General features: G+C 35.9%; 1 protein-coding gene across 5 annotated transcripts in view; it reads right to left on the bottom strand.

Annotated features, from left to right (window-relative positions):
• FAF1 (Fas associated factor 1) overlaps window positions 1–19,735 on the bottom strand; it is a 461,294-nt gene that overhangs the window by 91,496 nt on the left and 350,063 nt on the right. For all 5 annotated transcript variants that reach the window (XM_025991860.2, XM_025991862.2, XM_025991861.2 and 2 more), the window contains 2 exons: window positions 4,946–5,082; window positions 822–910 (listed from right to left, as the gene is read on the bottom strand). In XM_025991860.2, the coding sequence (XP_025847645.2) occupies window positions 822–910; window positions 4,946–5,082 (226 nt within the window). The remainder of the gene's footprint in view (window positions 1–821; window positions 911–4,945; window positions 5,083–19,735) is intronic.

Genomic DNA, 19,735 nt, shown 5'->3' with positions numbered 1-19,735 from the left:
ACCACCCTCCACGGCCTTTAGGCCTATAGGTGGTAATGGCTCCGTTTAGCCCTAAAGTCTGTACTATCCATTGCTGACTTCCATAAACCTTGCCCTTACCTTTACAAACAATTCTCTTATTAAACTGTTCCAAATGACCCAGTTTGAAAGTGCCACGTGTTTTCTGCCAGAACTCTGTGTGACTCATATACAACCTCATGGGGTTATTTTGATACTACAAGAGATAATATATGCAAAGTACTTAGCTTGATGCTTAGCACACTATAAATATTCAATAAGTGTTGACTACTATTGTCATGATCAATATTGCTGTTATTATTTTATTTGAGGTTCTACACTCATGCCATCTATACCAACTGAATATACTCAGGACACTGAGAAATTCAGAATTCTGGAGACCTTTTACTAATTCTCACAGCACTTCAAAAATGTAAAATGTGTCTATCACAAATCAACCTCAATATTTAAAAAGAGTAAGAGGATCTTGAAAGCGAGTGAAAAACCACATAGTGCACAGGATTTCCTGGACTGTCGTTTCTTTTGTAAATATGCTTCAGAATTCATTTCCTGCAAATTGACCTCCTGCCACTACTCCAAATCTAGCAAAGTATAAATGTCCATAAAGTTAAACAAACTGTTGGGTCTTGGGGTCATGAAAAGAATGGACTGAAAGGTAAACTCAATGGCATAAAAGTACTTGGTTAATCTGGAAATGCATCTTCATTTTCTTTATTTATTAATTATTACATAGGCAAGCATCTCCATTTGACAAATAATTTCATCAAAATCCTATTAAAGGTCTATTTAACCTTTCATCTTACCTCATCCTTTATATCTTCCTGTTGTTGGGCGGTGAAGATCTCCATTGCAGCCATGAGTCTCATCATTAACTCATCCACTGTTGTGTTACCTAGCAACACATGGAGATCACCAAACTTTACATTAGTAATGTTATTATAAAATGGAAAGTCATTCTAGAATTGATCAGCAAGGAATAACTATAGTCTAATAAAAATGACAGAGTACTATGCTAATACCCAGTTAAAATATTTTCATGTTTTCCTTGAAAAGTTTCATATGTTCACTGTGAAAGAGTAAACCAGTATATAGGCAGTTGAAATTTCAAACACAGTATACTTGAAGGAACCATCTGTTAACGAGAAAGATTTTCAGCTCATAAAGAAGAATGGCCAAGTATTGGAAATCAAAGTTCTTTTAAGTTATAGAAACATATCTACTTAAAAATACTAGCAACAGCTACCATTTTTTTTATATGCCAGTAAGTAGGCTAACTGCTTTATATATGTTATCTTATTAAATCTGTACAATAATTCTTTGAAGGTATCATGATCTTGAGTTTAAAGAGAGGGAAAAGGAGGCTTTAAGAACTGGAGTAGCCTGTGCAATCAAGATCAGGCTTTTGATTAAGTGGTGGGACCAGAATTTGAAACCAAATGAGTCTGACTCAAAAGCCTGTTCTCTTTTGCCACCTCAATATACTGTTTATTTAGAATTATTTCCTATAATTAAAAATTCCTTGATGAAGTGGATAGTAATTTATTTACTGAAAAAAACTGAGTTCTTTTTGTGCCCAATTGGTATTTTTCTCTTTCAGCTGCTTCCAAATGACTATGCTATAAACTTTATAAGAGAATATTCAGTGTTTAAAAAAGTTTTAATTTTAATTCCAGTTAGTTCCCATAATGTTATATTAGTTTTATAAAAGTATTAAAATGTTTGGTTTTCCTTAATGCTATCTTCTTTGTCTAAGGCCATAACAAACATTTATGCCATTTCCTGAGTGTATTTTCCTGTTACTTGCTTTGAATACATCTACAACAGAGAAACCCATAAAGATACATAAAGATATAGCGATTCTTCTCTTCTTTCAAGATTATTGGCAAAGAGCCCATCTTTCTCCAGGGCCTGAGAAGAGCTCTTCCTATCCCATTGATCAAATAGGACAACAAGTAGCAAGCATCTTTGTTGGTGTTATTCTGGAGTAGAATGGTCCTTTTCTCAATTTTCCTTATGACCACTGGCAGCATGGCAGGGAGCATCTGTGGTCCTTATCAAAAAAATTCAGTCACATCGGTACTACTGTCCCAATAAATGAGCTAGAGAACAAGTATTATCTTGGTGTGATATCATGGTACTGAAAAAGAAGAGCTGGTTTTGTAGTCATAGTTTCTAGTTCTGCTACCTACAAACCATATGATTTAGTACCTAAAAATTGCCTAGCATGTGACAAGGGCTTAATAAATATTCACTTAGTAAATGAATAAATAAGTGGATGAGTGACTGACTATAGCTCTCTAAGGATTGATTCTCTTATCGGTAAAATAAAAATAACATTACCTCTGTATATAGTACATATGATTGCTGGCAGTTATTATGAATAGATACAACGAATGGCAAAAAGTTTAGCAGTACCTTCAATATAGAGTTTGATAATGGGCAAATTGTTGAGTTTCTCTTTCTCATTTGCAAACTGTAGTGACTAAGACTCAGAGCATGGGATATGAATTCTTTATGGAGGATACTAGAAAGGTGGTTACATACTGGCCATTCATTTTCAGGCTTAAGCCAATGCTTATCAACTATGCTTCAGTGCTAACGGTCAGGACTCACTACCAAACTGGACAAGACAGAGGAAAGGTACCAGTTAACGCAGGTCCAGACAAGTTTTTTCTCTAACCTATTGCAGTGGTTTTCAAACTTCTGTTTTCAGAACTTGTTTACACTCTTAACAACTACTGAGCTCCTCAAATAAGTTTTGTGGGTTATTGTTATCAACATTTACTGTGTTAAAAATTAAAGCTGAAATACTTAAAACGTATTTATCAATTCATTAAAAGTAACAATGATAAAACCATTACATGTTTATATAAATACCATATTTTTATGAAAAATGGCTTTATGTTCCAAATGAAAACATTTAGTGAGAAGAATGGTATAGTTTCAACATTTTTGCAATTTTTTTAAATGTCTGCTTAGGGATCCCTGGGTGGCGCAGCGGTTTGGCCCCTGCCTTTGGCCCAGGGCACGATTCTGGAGACCCAGGATTGAATCTTACGTCAGGCTCCCGGTGCATGGAGCCTGCTTCTCCCCCTCTGCCTATGTCTCTGCCTCTCTCTCTCTCTCTCTCTCTGTGACTATCATAAATAGATAAAAAAAATAAAAAAATTAAAAAAAAATAAACGTCTGCTTAATAGAACATAACTGGATTCTTATATCTACTTCTATGTTAAACTAGTTACAATATGTTGTCTTATGACTTAGCTGAAATTTATCAAGCAAGTCTGCCCTTAAACAGACATATAATTGAAAAGGGGAGGAGTATTTTAATAAATAATATAGTACACATGATCGCATTTGATAAACTCAAATGGACAAGTGGAAGTTTCTTCAAGTATGTGAGGAATTTGAAACTATTGAACTTTCTGTACTTTGTTATATTAAGATACACTGACCTATCTCATTCTTTGAATGGATCTTTTACCTAGGCAGGACTTTATAATATCATGCACTGGTCATGTGGAAAATACTGGTTTACTGACTTATGCATTTATCTTCAATGTTGACATAACTAATTATATGATACAAAAAAAATCGTATATTTGTAACATTACAACTGATCTCATCAGAAGATTATTTAAGCTGTTAATCTTACAGTGGAAGATATAACATTTTGCTTAAATGCTCAAAAAATAATTTTTAAAATTGCACATTATGGAAGTAAAGAATATGACAGTAGTATAGTTTGGACATGACTGATTTGTGTGAAGGTGCCAGTAGTTTTACACAACATTGATTTTGTGCCATCAGTGCAAATGTCAACACAGTAAAAATAAATAAATAATAAATAAATAAAAATGCAAAAACAGAAGAGCCTTATTACCATTATGAAAATAATAATTTGACCTCATGGATCCAATGAAATGGTCTAGAGGACCTTCAGAATCTTGGACCACTTTGAAAACCACTTTATTATATTGCCTCTGATGGGGGAAAACAGGAATGAAGTATTATACATTTACCTTATGTATGCAATTCATTTGCCCAGCAGAGTATCTTTAGCATTGTTTATGAAACTCAATGCTCTAGGGATAGAGCAAACACAAAATACCAGAGGTTTTATTTTGAGTTTTAAAGACACTAGTATTTACACTCATTCCTCCATCATATTATCTACTATAGAACTTTTGACTTAAATAGGGGTAAAAATAAAGTATCTCAAACAGAAGCTTTAGCTCAGGGCACTTGAAACATCTTTTTCCCTGGGGCAAAGAAAGTTAAACTGTTTTCAATTTAAGCTTGCTATTAATAAGGTAATATTTTAAAATAATCCTTGGGGTATATCAGTAGCAGTAAAAAAAAAAAACATTCACCTTTTTTGTTTGTAAAGAATATTCAATGTGATTAAATTCATAGGCATCCTATAGCTTCGCACCTTAGCGTTGCATCCTAGACACAGACTCACACAATTAAGGGGAAACAACTACCACTGCATGAACAATTAATTTGCAATATCTAGTCACTGGCTTTTCTAGATAACTAAAGATAAGCATTTCTTTCAACAAATCAACATTACAGCAAGAAATCAATATATGTATAAGAAATGTCATGTCTGATAACTGATTATGGCTTAATTACTAGTTTAGAGAATTTAGCAATTCTGAACTTTTAACATGATTATGCTCTGTCCCTAGGGCTGTTATTTTATTAAGAAATTTCTGTTAGATTTTTATGCAGCATATTTCATTTTTCATAGATTCTATACTTTTTGAAGATGTTCTTTAGGATATTCTATGGTTTTTTTTATTCTATGTTTTAAAATATAAAGATGCTCACTCATACAGAGAATTACTGTCAACTTTGATGGTAAATATTATAAGGTTATCACATACACAAGAAGACACTTCTCTTGTGACATGTACTTTACCTTGTATCACATTTAACACTTCGTTAGATGATCGCTTTCCCATAATAATCAGAAAAAGTGGAAACTGATCTGTTTTTTGAGTCCGGATGGTTTGTGCAACAACACTGCCAAAGTGTCTATTGCACATTGTCAGAAATCTAAAATGAGACAAAAGCCAAAGTAAATTTCATTTCAGAGTTTAATAAATTTACTAGTACCCCGACAAAAAACTCACTGCTTTACTAATTATGTTAATAATCATTAGATAGCCTGACTAATATCAATATATAAAATCTTGCTAGGCTGAGTTTTCAACTACATCTTAAATGATATAGAAGCGACTATCATATAGAAAAGCAGGCAGCATGCCCTAACTGTCATCTGGGGCTAAAAGCATAGGTTCTTAGTCTTAAAACATTGCAAGGTATACTGACCTAATATATGATAAAAACAAACAAACTGAATTTTAAGGGGAAAGAGTTTCTTAAATGGACAAATGTTGTATGGTACAAGGTTAAATTGACTGACAGCATCCTAAACGGGATTTAGCAACATTTTCTCAAGTCTTTAGAATCATGAATTGTACTTTAGAATTGTGTTTTCTCCAGTAGTAGCAGGTCTCCTGGTTTCATACTTAACATGGGATAAAAATAATAATTCTAAGCTTTTGACCAAAAAAAGCTCAGAGATATTAGCATACTGAAGTCTAGCATTAGTATTCTTAACACGATCTGGAATAAATGAAAAAACTGATAAAGCTTTTCTCTTCTATTAGAGGACTGTTTGAAATTAGCATTTCTTTCAAGAGAAAAGGGTAGCTTATGATATGTTTTCAGATCTGATGGTAAAAAGTAAATGTCATAATAATAATGAATTATGAAAGACCAAATGCAAATATAGAATGCTTTAATAAGATCCAATTTAATAAAGTCTGTAAAAATAATGGACTTTTAATAACACAGGTCACAAAAGGCAAAACAGTGGAAATTCTGGGGACTAGCCACTGGTACTGGCTTATTAATTCTTAATTATGTTCATGAAAGGCAACTTAAATCGTGTGTTTTCTTATGCCTTATGATAATATTTTAGGTAACAACTCCTCTGAAATGTATGTTCTAGCTGATGAGCAAAATCCTGTTGTCACATGCATTAGAAGGTAAATCTATTTGAAAAGACAAACGGCATTAAAATGTCATGTGCTCATATTCATTTGATATCCAAATTCAAAACAGAATCAAACCTCTTAATTTTTAAAGCCAATATATCTCTTGTCTATAGAAATTCATTCCAGAAATTTAGGCTGAATCCTCCACAAAACCCATGCTGTGACTATAGAAAGCAGACCATGTTAAGGGCCACTAGAACTGCCAGCAAGAGTGTCAAGACAAGTTAGCACCATCGCAATAAGTTCATCGGGAAGCCGTTTCATATTTACATTTAGAGCAGCAATAACCAGACCTCATGGCAATTTGAAATGACAAGACCCTAAGAAATCCATTGTTGGCCATGAAATATCATTGCTCCCATGAAAATTCATATCTTCACATTCCAGAACTATTATGCGATAAAAGGTGCTCAAGCAGCCTAAGTCTCAGGTACCAAATTTCACACCCGTATAAGCTTTAATTCACCAATAGGAATGCGTAGATCAGGACAATGGAAAGTTAGGATCTCATTTTTCTTTCTGCTTTTTAAAATATTTGAAGTCAGTCCTGACCTGATTTGATCACTGGCAACCTCTGAATGTAAACATGTCAAAAAACAGTTGGAATGTCATTCCCTACAAAAAGGAGAAAATAAGTCCTTGTTGCTTTCACACCAATGGATTAAGTCGGTATCACACAGTAGATATCTGTCATAGCAGTAGTCTCACAAGTGATATTAAATACTACCTAAACAGGATACCCCAAAAAAAGGAAGGGAGGAAAGAAATCAGGAATAAGGAAAGAGAAAAGGAAGGAAAGAAAGAAAGAGGCAGGCAGGCTGGCTAGCTTTGTGGTTTAAAGAATTCAATTTCAAGATAATTTTGCCTGGAAATTGTGTACTTTCCAAATAGTCTTTTTATGAAAATGAGTTAGAAGGGAAAATTATTATGAAAATATAGGTATCTTATTGGGTTTGAATTAATATACAACATTTCAAAACTTTACAAAATATATTCAAGAGAGACACAGCCTTCAAAAGCACATTAGCTGTTCAATTAACTATAAAAAACAACAAAGTGATCAGTTGTCTACCAGGTATTGGCAACTCATTCTAATGTTTTGGAAGTAGTTGAGAAATACACAGGGATCCCGCAGCCAGTTGATGCTTTCTAGTGGCCTTCACTAACGATTTGTTCTAATCAAAGAGAGACTTTGTTAAAATTTTAATTAATCTAATTAATCTAAGATCTGAATCATGTTTACTTTGAGATTTTCAAATTACAATCATTGAGAGCCTGTAGGGCCAGTGGACAGCCCCAAATTACAAAATTCCAAATTGTCAGTTCTTGCATTACAATTTATAAGAACTTCAAAACACAAATATTAAATCTTTCTCATGGCTGGGGGGCTCTGCTTCTTCCTCTCAACATCATTCACAGCACAAAGTTACCATTCACAGCACACTGCAAAAATCCAGTTCAAAACACTAGCACAAAAACAGACCAGGGAAAAATAAATTGTTTCAAGAAAAAAAAATGTGGTTCTCATAATTGCAGAATTTTCTTCTTTTTTTAAAGAGATAGAAGTGTGCCGGTGCATCTAATGGCAGCACCAAACTTGTCAGCCTAACTCCATATAGTGTTCATTAGAGTTAGGTGTCATGAAGGGATAAATGGTATCTGTAGCAACAGGATTCCTGCAATCTCAAAACCAAAGGGGGAAGCAATGGCAAGCATTTCTTCTTCTGTGGCAAGAAGAAATGGCTTTGTTTTTTAATTATAAAAGTTTAAATAAATGAAGCAACCTATTCATCATATATCTATTTGAGGAGAGGGAATAAGTTGACAAATAAATCCCCAAAACCAAAAGCTAAAGTGATAGATTTGAAAAGATGAAGAACAAATGCCCTTACTGACAGGGTAAAATGAAGTGGAGGAAGAGAGTTATGGAGGAAGGAGGAAAGGTTGAGAAAAAGAATGAAGAGAGAACAGCTAATCACAAATCAGGTACAATAAAGCAACTCATTTGTCCCTGGGGGCTTGGTGCTGGTTGCAGTGGGGTTAGTGAGTGAGAAGTCTCAAACTTCTGCCTTGCTCAAGAAGCAAAATATAATTAGTAGCGAATATTCACCAATTATTGTTATTAGAAATCTAAAATTAGAAAGATACAATTTTATCTTTTAATCTAAAGTTTGGAGAGAAAAAAAGCAGAACATCTAATGGCTAGCATATATTAATCATTAGTAAAGTTTTTAGTCTCTGAAGTATAGATCTTTTCTATCTTGCTAATGGAAACCAGGATTACTAATAAATCAGATATGGGAAAAAGTAACCTCATTTTAATTCAAAACAGGATATAGTTTAGTTTCTTTCAAAATCATAATTAAATGAGTCACTGACTTTTACTAAATTGTACTCCAACATAAAATATATACTAGGGATCCCTGGGTGGCGCAGCGGTTTGGTGCCTGCCTTTGGCCCAGGGCGCGATCCTGGAGACCCGGGATCGAATCCCACGTCGGGCTCCCGGTGCATGGAGCCTGCTTCTCCCTCTGCCTATGTCTCTGCCTCTCTCTCTCTCTCTGTGTGACTATCATAAATAAATAAAAATTAAAAAAATATATATACTAAAAGAAATAGCAAATTACAGAAAGAGTGGTAAACTCTGCAAACATTTACTGATTACCTATAGCATACCAGGTAATGTAAAAGGAGGCATATCTAATAAAAAGTAGAAGCCAAAAATTGCTAATGACTCTCTGTGAAGCTGCTTCTTTTTTTTTTCTGTGAAGCTTCTTGAATTATTACACTTCAATATGACCTCCAAAGAAGTGTCACATGTAAAATGGGCGTGACACTTATCTTTAAAATCCTTATTCTCAGGGCACCTGGGTGGTTCAGCGGTTGAGAGTCTGCCTTCGGCTCAGGGCATGATCTTGTGGTCCCAGATCGAGTCCTGCCTCAGGCTCCTTGCGAGGAGCCTGCTTCTCCCTCTGCCTATATCTCTGCCAATCTCTGTCTCTCATGAATAAGTAAATAAAATCTTAAAAAAAAAAGAAAGAAAAAACCCAACCCATATTCTTGTAAGATACTAAAAGTACTCAGAATTATGCTCAAAATATGGTATTTCCTGAACAATGGTACCTATTTTATTATTAACTGCATAATGACATTTAAGATTTTTTTTAAAGATTTATTTATTTATGATAGACATATATATAGAGAGAGGCAGAAACACAGGAGGAGGGAGAAGCAGGCTCCATGCCTGGGAGCCTGACATGGGACTTGATCCCGGGACTCCAGGATCACGCCCTGGGCCAAAGGCAGGCGCTAAACCGCTGGGCCACCCAGGGATCCCCTGACATTTAAGATTTTTATCACAACTATTCTCAGGATTAAAATTATAGCTTATATCTATGGGCCAACACTGAAAGATATTTTACATAGTTAAGAATTGTTGACTAAAAAAAAAAAGTCACTGGTTTTATTTTGTTTTAGAGAATGAAAGGGCAATCATTAATATCTGGAAAATAAGAAAATACATGGTGCTGCAGCTGTGTGATACTATAAAACTTTACTTAGAAGTGGATATTAGAGACACAATACAATTATATAGCTAAATGTAACCAGAATCTTATTTTCCAAACTTACTCATCTTTAATAGAAAAATGAAGTAAAAAAAAAGATATAGGGCAACCCGAGTGACTCAGCAGTTTAGCGACGCCTTCAGCCCAGGGTGTGATCCTTGGAGACCCAGGATGGAGTCCCACGTCGGGCTCCCTGCACGGAGCCTGCTTCTCCCTCTGCCTGTGTCTCTGCCTCTCTCTCTCTCTCTCTCTCTCTCATGAATAAATAAAAATTAAAAAAAAAAGATATAGAACTAAAATAATTTTTTTTTAATTAAGAAGGCTCTTCCCTTTAGAAGAGACCAAACTAGCAGTTTTTGCTATAATAATAATAATCCTCGTTACTTATACATATTAATTTGTGTGTCTAGGGTTTTTTTTTTTTTTAAAGATTTTACTTATTTATTCATGAGAGAGAGAGAGAGAGAAAGAGACAGAGAGATAGAGAGGAAGAGACACAGGCAAAGGGAGAAGCAGGCTCCATGCAGGGAGCCTGATGTGGGACTCGATCCTGGGTCTCCAGGATCAGGCCCTGGGCTGAAAGTGGCGCTAAACCGCTGAGCCACTCGGGCTGCCCCAGGTTTTTTTTTTTTTAATCTCAGTAGAAAAACCAGAACATAAGATAGAGAAAGGACCCTTGAGATCATCTACTTGTCTAGCCAAAACACAATTCTCCTTTCCTCCTCTTTTCCCTTTAATAGGAAAATTAAAGCCAAGGTTCTTTAATGCGTGAAGTGACACTTGTCAAGTTACTAGCACTGTCAAACATACCAAAATCAGACCAACCAGAGCATTTTTGTCTCCTAATGCAACATAATTTCTGCCAGTCTGCAATGCCTATCCTGTTGTTCAGCTCCTTTCTGGATTCCCATTGGGAATGACCTTCAGCATCCCTGACACATACCCTTTTGTCCTTTGAGGGTGGCTTTGTTTTTTAGAAATAGTCTTATGTCTGATTCAAACTGAGTAAGGGAAACAAGGTATGTGGACTAAGCTAGGGGACATTGACTATAAAGGCAGTGATCTTCAAGCTTTAATGGCTTAGGAGTCACCTAGGGAGTTAAAAAGAATTTTTTTAAACATTTATCTATTTATTTTGAGAGAGAGTGCGAGAGAGCAAGTGCACATGAGGAGGAAAGGCAGAGGGAGAGAGAATTTGAAGCAGATTCTGCACTTAGTGCGGAGTCCAACATGGGGCTGGATCCCATTACCCTGAGATCATGACCAGAGCAGAATCCAAGAGTTGGTCGCTAACCTAACTGCACCACCCAGGCACCCCTAGGGAGTTTATTCTAAGAGGCAAGTTCCTCAGCCTCATCCCTCTGAGATTCTGATTCAGCAGAATAGGAAACTGCCTGTTTTAATAAGTTGCCAACCCACACCAGGTGATTTTGGTGTGATTAATGGACCACAATGAGAAACACTGCTTTCAGGACACGGAACTGCTTTCCTTCTAAGGCTTTTTTTGTAATCTGTCTTGGAATGCAGTTCTTTTAGAAGTTGTCCCCAGGGACGGAAGCCTGGGTGGCTCAGCAGTTGAGTGTCTGCCTTCAGCCCAAGGTGTGATCCTGGAGTCCTGGGATCAAGTCCTGCATCGGGCTTCCTGCATGGAGCCTGCTTCTTCCTCTGCCTGTGTCTCTGCCTGTGTCTCTGCCTCTCTCTCTCTCTCATGAATAGATAAACAATCTTAAAAAAAAAAATCTCTCTCCCACCTCCTCTCCACCAACCCTCAGTGTGTCCTCTAGTTAAGAGTCGGTTTTATGGTCCCCCCTCACTGCCCCCACCTTGTTCATCTGTTAAAGAATGCACACATACTCTTAACCTAGCACTCCTGCGTCTAGGAATTTAGTCTAGATATATTTTCATTTGAGTAATCATCTGTGTACTGTTACCATAGAATTGCAATAGAAGGATCTTATTAAATAAATTATAGTATCTTATGGCACTTAAAGGAATAATATTAAGCCACAAAATAGAAAGAGTTCTTTAGGGATCCCTGGGTGGCGCAGCGGTTTGGTACCTGCCTTTGGCCCAGGGTGCAATCCTGGAGACGTGGGATCAAATCCCACATCGGGCTCCCGGTGCATGGAGCCTGCTTCTCCCTCTGCCTATGTCTCTGCCTCTCTCTCTGTGACTATCATAAAAAATAAAAAAGAAAGAGTTCTTTATGAACTGATACTGAATATCTTTAACAGACGGTAGTGGAAAAGCAGGGTGTTGAATAGTGTTTACCATTTGTGTAAAATGGGGGAAAATAAGTATATATTAGCTTGTTTATATATAAAATAATCTCTGGATGAATAAATAAGAAACTTATAATAGTGCCTCTGAGGAGGTGGGGGTAAGTATGAGACTTTCTTTTCATACCTTTTTATGCCTTTTGAGTTTTGATTAATGTGAATATATTAGCCAATCATGAAATAAATATCGAATTTGAAAGATAGTAAGTCCCTTACAAAAATAAAGAAAATTTTCATGTAATATCCATAAACATTTTTTAAAATTAAAATTTAATTAATATATACTGTATTATTAGTTTCAGAGGAAGAGTTCAGTGATTAATCGGTTGCATATAACACCCAGTGCTCATTACATTCAGTGCCTTCCTAATGCCCCATCCCCCTGCCCCCTCTCCTCCAGCAACCCTCAGTTTGTTTCCAATGATTAAGAGCCTCTTATGGTTTGTCTCTCTATTTCCACCCCCCTTCCTCTATGCTCCTGTTTTGTTTCTTAAATTCCACATGAGTGGATTCATTTGATAACTGTCTTCCTCTGATTGACTTATTTCACTTAGCATAATGACCTCTAGTGTCATCACATCATTGCAAATGGCAAGGTTTCATTTTTTTGATGGCTGAGTAATATTCCATTGTGTGTATGTGTGTGTGTCTTCTTTATCCATTCATCTGCCAATGGGCATCTGGGCTCTTTCCATATTTGCCTACTGTGGACATTGCTGCTATAAACACTGGGGAGCAGGTGGCCTTATGGATCACTACATTTATATCTTTGGGGTATATACCTAGTAGTGCAATTGCTGGGTCGTAGGGTACCTTTATTTTTAACTTTTTGAGGAACCTCCACACTGTTTTCCAGAGTGGCTATACCCATTTGCAACCCCACCAACATTGTAAGAGAGTTTCCCTTTCACTGCATCCTTGCCAATATTTGTTAACAGCTTCCTGACTTACTCATTTTAGCCATTTTAACTAGTGTGAGGTAGTATCTCATTGTGGTTTTGATTTCTATTTCCTGATGCTGAGTGATGCTGAACATTTTATGTGTCTGTTGGTCATTTGTATGTCTTTAGAGAAATGTCTGTTCATTATGTCTTCTGCCCATTTCTTGACTGGATTATTTGTTCTTTGAATGTTGAGTTTGATTAAGTTCTTTATAAATCTTGGATACTAACCCTTATCTGATAAAACATTTGCAAACATCTTCTCCCATTCTGTAGATTGTCTTTTGATTTTGCTGTTTCCTTTGCTGTGCAAAAACTTTCTATGTTGCCGAAGTCCCAATAGCTCATTTTTGCCTTTGTTTCCCTTGCCTTTGGAGATGTATCAAGCCAGAAGTTGCTGCAGCCAAGGTCAAAGCAGTTGCTGCCTATGTTCTCTTCTAAGATTTTGTTGCATTGCTGCCTTACATCTGGATCTTTTATCCATTTTTAGTCTATTTTTGTGTATGGTGTATAAAAATGGTCTAGTTTCACTCTTCTGCATGTGTCTGTCCAATTTCCCAACACCATTTGTTAAAGAAACTGTCTTTTTCCCATTGGATATTCTTTCCCGCTTTGTCAAAGATTAATTCCCCACAGAGTTGAGGGTCCATTTCTGGGTTCTCTATTTTTTTTTTTTGAAGATTTCATTTATTTATTTACGACACACACACACACGCACACACACACACACACACACACACACACAGAAAGAGAGAGACTCTCTCCATGCAGGGAGCCCGATGTGGGACTCGATCTTGGGTTTCCAGGATTATGCCCTAGGCCGAAGGTGGCGCTAAACTGCTGAACCACCCGGGCTGCCCCTGGGTTCTCTATTCTGTTCCACTGATCCATGTGCCTGTTTTTGTGTCAGTATTATACTGTCTTAATGATTCCAGCTCTGTAATATAGCTCGAAGTCTAGCATTATAATGCTACCAGTTTTGGTTTTCTTTTTCAATTTTCCTTTGGTTATTGGAAGTCTTCTCTGGTTCTATACAAAAAAATTTTTTTTTAAGATTTTATTCATTTATTATGAGAGACACAGAGACATAGGCAGAGGGAGAAGTAGACTCCATCCTGGACGCAGGGATCATGTCCTGAACTGATGGAATATGCTCAACTGCTGAGCCACCCAGGCATCCCTGGTTCCATACAAATTTTAGGATTATTTGTTCCAGCTCTCTGAAAACTGTTGATGGTATTTTGATAGGGATTGCATTGAATGTATAGATTGCCCTGGGAAGCACAGACATTTTAACAATATTTGTTCTTCCAATCCATGAGCATGGAATATTTTGCCACCTCTGTGTTTTCCTCAATTTCTTTCATTAGTGTTCTATAGCTTTCAGAATATAGATCCTTTACCTCTTTGGTTAGGTTTATTCCTACGTATCATATGGATTTTGGTGCAATTGTAAATGGGATCGATTCCTTAATTTCTCTCTCTTCTGTCTCGTTAGTGTAGAGAAATGCAACTGACTTTTGTGCATTCATTTTATATCCCACCACTTTGTTGAATTCCTTTATGAGTTCTAGCAATTTTGGTGTGGAGTCTTTTGGATTTTCCACATAGAGTATCACAATTCCATAAACTTTTCTTTTTTTTAAAGATTTTATTTATTTATTCATGAGAAAGAGAGAGAGAGAGAGAGAGAGAAAGGCAGAGACACAGGCAGAGGGAGAAGCAGGCTCCTCAAAGGGAGCCCGATGAGGAACTCGATCTCAGGACCCCAGGATCATGACACCTGAGCCAAAGGCAGATGCTCAATCACTGAGCACCCAGGCGTCCCCAAATCCATAAACTTTTAACACAATGTTAATTACATTTGTCTATTTCTTTATTAGTCTTTTGTTCAAATATATTTTTTCCTTTTTGTGGTAATCACTGCAGAAATGAATATAATCTTTTAGCCTTCCATGCAATAGTGATGAACTGGCATGTTACTTAGGTGTTTGAATAACATTCCATTCAGTAGATGTATATGTTACTATAATCATAACTATTCACCTATAGCTAGATTTTTCTTATTTATTTATTTTTAAAGATTTTATTTATGTATTCATGAGAGACATAGAAAGAGAGGCAGAGACACAGGCAGAGGGAGAAGCAGGCTCCCTGCAGGGAGTCCAGTGCAGGACTTGATTCCAGGACCCCGGGATCATGACCTGAGCCAAAGGCAGATGCTCAACCACTGAGCAACCCAGGTGCCCCTCCAGCTAGATTTTTCTTTCTAGTTTTTCATCATTATAAATAATACTGGGGTAACTAACCTGAAGTATTTCCTTAAGATAAAAAGTCTGTACAGTGGAATTACAGGGTAAAAAGGTAGAATCATTTAATGACTATTGACCTGTGTTATCAATATGTATCAATCATTTCCTAAAAGGATAGTATAATGTCTCTCCATGAAAATGCAAATACTGTATGAAGTTTAGAACACAGCCAAACTAAAGGCAAATTTAAGAAAACAGGTGAGAGTTTGGGAAGATTTAATCTAAAAATCATCTCTCACATGTCTGAGACTTATTAGACTTCCCAGTAAGAGTAAACTGTTAACTTGTCTCAATTGATTAGTAGTCAGGGTTTAAAAATTTCAATTAACTTCTTAATTTATCTTCTTATTGTCACCTACAAATCACTCAAGTGAAAAGGCTTTGAGGCACTGACAATTTAATGACTGTAGGGTCATTATTTATACTAATTTTTTGTAAGGACAATAATCATAAATAGATAACCGGCTCTCTTTTTCTTACCACGCGTAAGAACATATTCATTTATTTTAAGTAGCCCATATAAATCTTAGTTGGGAGGAGTAACAGAACATATCTAATCCAATCTCTTATCAAATGTAAAAATTCCTCCTCTAGCAATGTAAAGAGAATATTCATTTTCCAGGGGTTGTTTAAGAGAACAAATGTATGCTAAATGATAGATAATATTTCTCCTGTGTTTTGCCTTTAACAATCAATCAATATTTAGGAGGGCCTACTAAATATAAGACAAGATAAGATATGGTTTCTGTCTTTAAGATACTAAGGATATTTTGGGTTTGGTAAATAAAGGCCCATAAATAGGAAACATAATCTGGTATTTAAGTGGGGTCTGGATTTAATGGTTTACATGAAGTGTTGGAACGTTCAGAGAATGGAATGGCGGCCTAGAAGTCAGGGAGAATTTTGTGTTCCATGATGGTATTCCTGGACAGCTATTAGAAGGAGAGGAATCATCTCTTATTCACCTCCGCATTCCTAGCACCTAGTGACTAATTTATTTGTTACATGAATAAGCAATTCACCTTTATCTCTACTATAACAATGTTGACCATATGACTTTTCTTTTCCTCTTCCAACAACTTCTGAAATCAATTTAATTAAGATGCTGTGAATTATCATGATCTCTAAGATCTCTTCCACTGTGCTTCTATCACCATAGGTCATTTGGACCCTCAAAATAAGCAGGTGTTGGTCCACAAGTTCATGACTTGAAGCTTCCCTCCTGAGCATACCACAATTTTTACATAATTTCATCCTGTCACCACCCACTGACTGAAAATGTGACATTAGAAGAGGTGTAAAATATTCAAACATTAACATATTAGGGGCACCTCGGTGGCTCTCAACTCATTAAGCACCAGACTCTTGGTTTTGGATCAGGTCATGATCTCATGGGTCGTGGGATCAAGTTCTGCACTGGACTCTATGCTCAGCGTGGAGTAGTCTGCTTAAGATTCTTTCTCTCCTGCTACCCCTTCCTCCATTCTCCCTCTCAAACAAATAAATAAAATCTTAAAAAATTAACATATTAAGAAAAATAGTAATTATTGCAAGCAGCATAATTCTGTAGGAAGAACAGACTTAGACATCAAATAAGCCCAATTTTGTCACTTACTAGTTGTTTCTTTGGATAACTTAATTATTCTGAGCCTTAGCTTTCTCATATATAAAATGAAGATAATGATACCTATTTTTAGAATTGGTCTGAAGATTACTTAATATTATTTTTTTCCCCTTTTATATGCTTCAGAATCAAAATCAGTTTTTTTTCTTTAATCAACTCCCCTGGTCCCCAAAATTAAGGATATGGCAAAATGTTTCTTTTCTCTTCCTTCCTTCCTTCCTTCCTTCCTCCCTCTTTCTTTCTTTCTTTCTTTCTTTCTTTCTTTCTTTCTTTCTTTCTTTCTTTCTTTTTCAGATTTACTTATTTATTTGTGATAGACACAGAGAGAGAGAGAGAGAGGCAGAGACACAGGCGGAGGGAGAAGCAGGCTCCATGCCTGGGAGCCGGATGTGGGACTCGATCCCGGGACTCCAGGATCGTGCCCTGGGCCAAAGGCTGGCGCCAAACCGCTGAGCCACCCAGGGATCCCCTGGCAAAATGTTTCTTAAAAGAAACTGTAACAGCAGTACAGTACAGCAGTCCAGACTCACATCACTAAACAAGGAGTTTGCTTAGCACCATGCTTGGCATTGTATTATTTTGCTTTATAACTTCTACAGTATATATCAGTATCCTTGTAACATAATATCATGCCTTATTCTAGGGTAGAGATTTGAAGATACATTTTTTTTTCATATTGTCATGTTCCCTGAATTTTTCCTCCACTGTCAATGTTCCGAAAGAAGCCAACCAACTCTGAAATAAATGATGCTCAAAATTATTTTATATAATAAAATCACAGAGTCTCCATTGACATTTATACATAATTTCTTTATGTATTTGATTTCTTAAAAAGCTTTTATTTAAATTCCAGTTAACGTATAGTGTAATATTAGTTTCAGGTGTACTATATAGTGATTCTATACTTCCATACAATATCTGATGCTCATCACAAGAAGTGCACTCCTTAATCCCCATCACCTATTTAACCCATCTTCCCATCCACCTCCATCCTAAGGGATAAAAAAAAATGGGAGAGTATAAGCAGAAATCTCATAAACAGCAGGAAAATAAAAGATAAATGACCAACAGTCCAATATATTAGCATTTCAGTCACCCATTAAAGCTTCCAAATAAGATACAATTACAATCCAGTACTTGACAAAGACTCACTTGAGATAGCTGATGTCTGACAAAGAGAGTTGAATGGATAGGTTGGCTACATAGGATTTTCCTATATAAGTTCTATACTGGCTATGAATAAGATCATCAAAAAGGAATATTTAAGGACCATATCACCTAAGTTCCCTAAAAAAAATTACCATTACTGAAAAAAGATATTTAATACAAAGCCCTCTGCTTTTACAGAGGATTAATATAAGAAACATCTATTTAAATTTAAAATAATCTGTCATATGCAAAACAATAGAAAATAATTATTTTATGTCTTAAATGACTCAGATAATCATGCAAAAAAATCTCTCTCTTGAATTCAGTGCCAGGAAATCTTGAGATGAACTGTTAAATTTTTTTTATTAGTTGATAAGAACTATAAATGGTAAACTGTAAGCTCTAGGGTATAGTATCTGACACATAGTAGAAACTCAATAAATATATATTGGATGGATAGATGAATAAATGAGGATATGCCTATCACATTTCCTTTTTCTCTTAAGCTGTCAGAATTATAGAGCTGAAATTGGTGTTTAGGTACAAAACTTGAGTCAACCCAGGAGTTTATAAATGTTTAATGGATAGATATGTTACTGGACAAAGAAATGGACAGGTTGTAGAATAAATGGGTCAGTAAAAAGCTAGAATGAATGATGATAAAATGACTATCATCTGAGGAATCTGCATCCCTAAAGATAAGTAAATACCATAAGTTTTAAAAAGTACAGATCAGTAAACTTGACCTCAGTCCTCTACAAAAGCTAGAAAAGTCACTTAGACAAATGGCTTATGAATACTTAGAATACCGTAGTGATGACTAGGAGTCAACATGGGTTATTAAGAACACAATAAGCCTAACTACGAGGTTACCAGGTTGAGAACTCACTAACACTCTTTAAGCTTCAACTATCTGAACTTGACTAAGAAGTGACAAAGTGTCTTAAAGTATCCTTACTTCAGGGTAAGATTCAGAAATGCAGGCTAAGTTGGATAAATTCTCTGTCACTGAAAAACTGAACCTATAGACCACTACCAAACTGACAGCAGTCTCAAACAGCTTACCATTTGGCTTTGTCAACATTTTCATAAACATCTGAGATAAAGAAATCAAATATACATATATAGATAAAATGCACTAAGCACTTACTGTGTGTCAGACTTTTCAAAAATCAATTATCCCACTTATTTCTAACAACTCTAAGGGATGTTGTTTTTAATCTCCATGTTCCAATACAGAAACTGCAACTTAGAGGAGTTAAGCAACTTGCCCAATGTCACTATGGTGGCCTACTGGCATAGCTAAAATTCCAATCCTAGTTTGATAAATCCAAATTAATTCAAACTTAACCATTATGCTATTCTGCATTTTTATATTATCCAACAAGTAGTTACTGAGAATTGCAGTAAGAAACAAAGCTAGGAAGATTGATGTATTTTTGCCTTTAGGAATCCTATGTTCTAGTGTAAGAATTAGCAAGCAAAATTTTAATAATCGAAAGTAATGACTTATTATGAAAAGTTCTAAGAGAGTTCTATGAAAGAGAATGATGGTGAAGAAGCTTTCTCTAAAGTTTTAATAGGCCTTTTTGAGGAGTAGATATTTAACACTGAGACCAGAAGAAAGAAAATTAAGAGTCACTTCTATCAAATGACTTCTGTTTTCTCAGCTAGTGAGGATAGCTGGGAAAGGGAGAAGTGAGGGACATGAGATGTTTAATGAAAGAGTAGTAGTATGAAATAGCCATCTTATCTGGAGAAAGAAAAACTAGAGA

The sequence above is a fragment of the Vulpes vulpes genome, chromosome 10, assembly GCF_048418805.1.
Source record: "Vulpes vulpes isolate BD-2025 chromosome 10, VulVul3, whole genome shotgun sequence".
Taxonomy (NCBI): domain Eukaryota; kingdom Metazoa; phylum Chordata; class Mammalia; order Carnivora; family Canidae; genus Vulpes; species Vulpes vulpes.
This window is presented reverse-complemented; position numbering and strand designations above follow the sequence as displayed.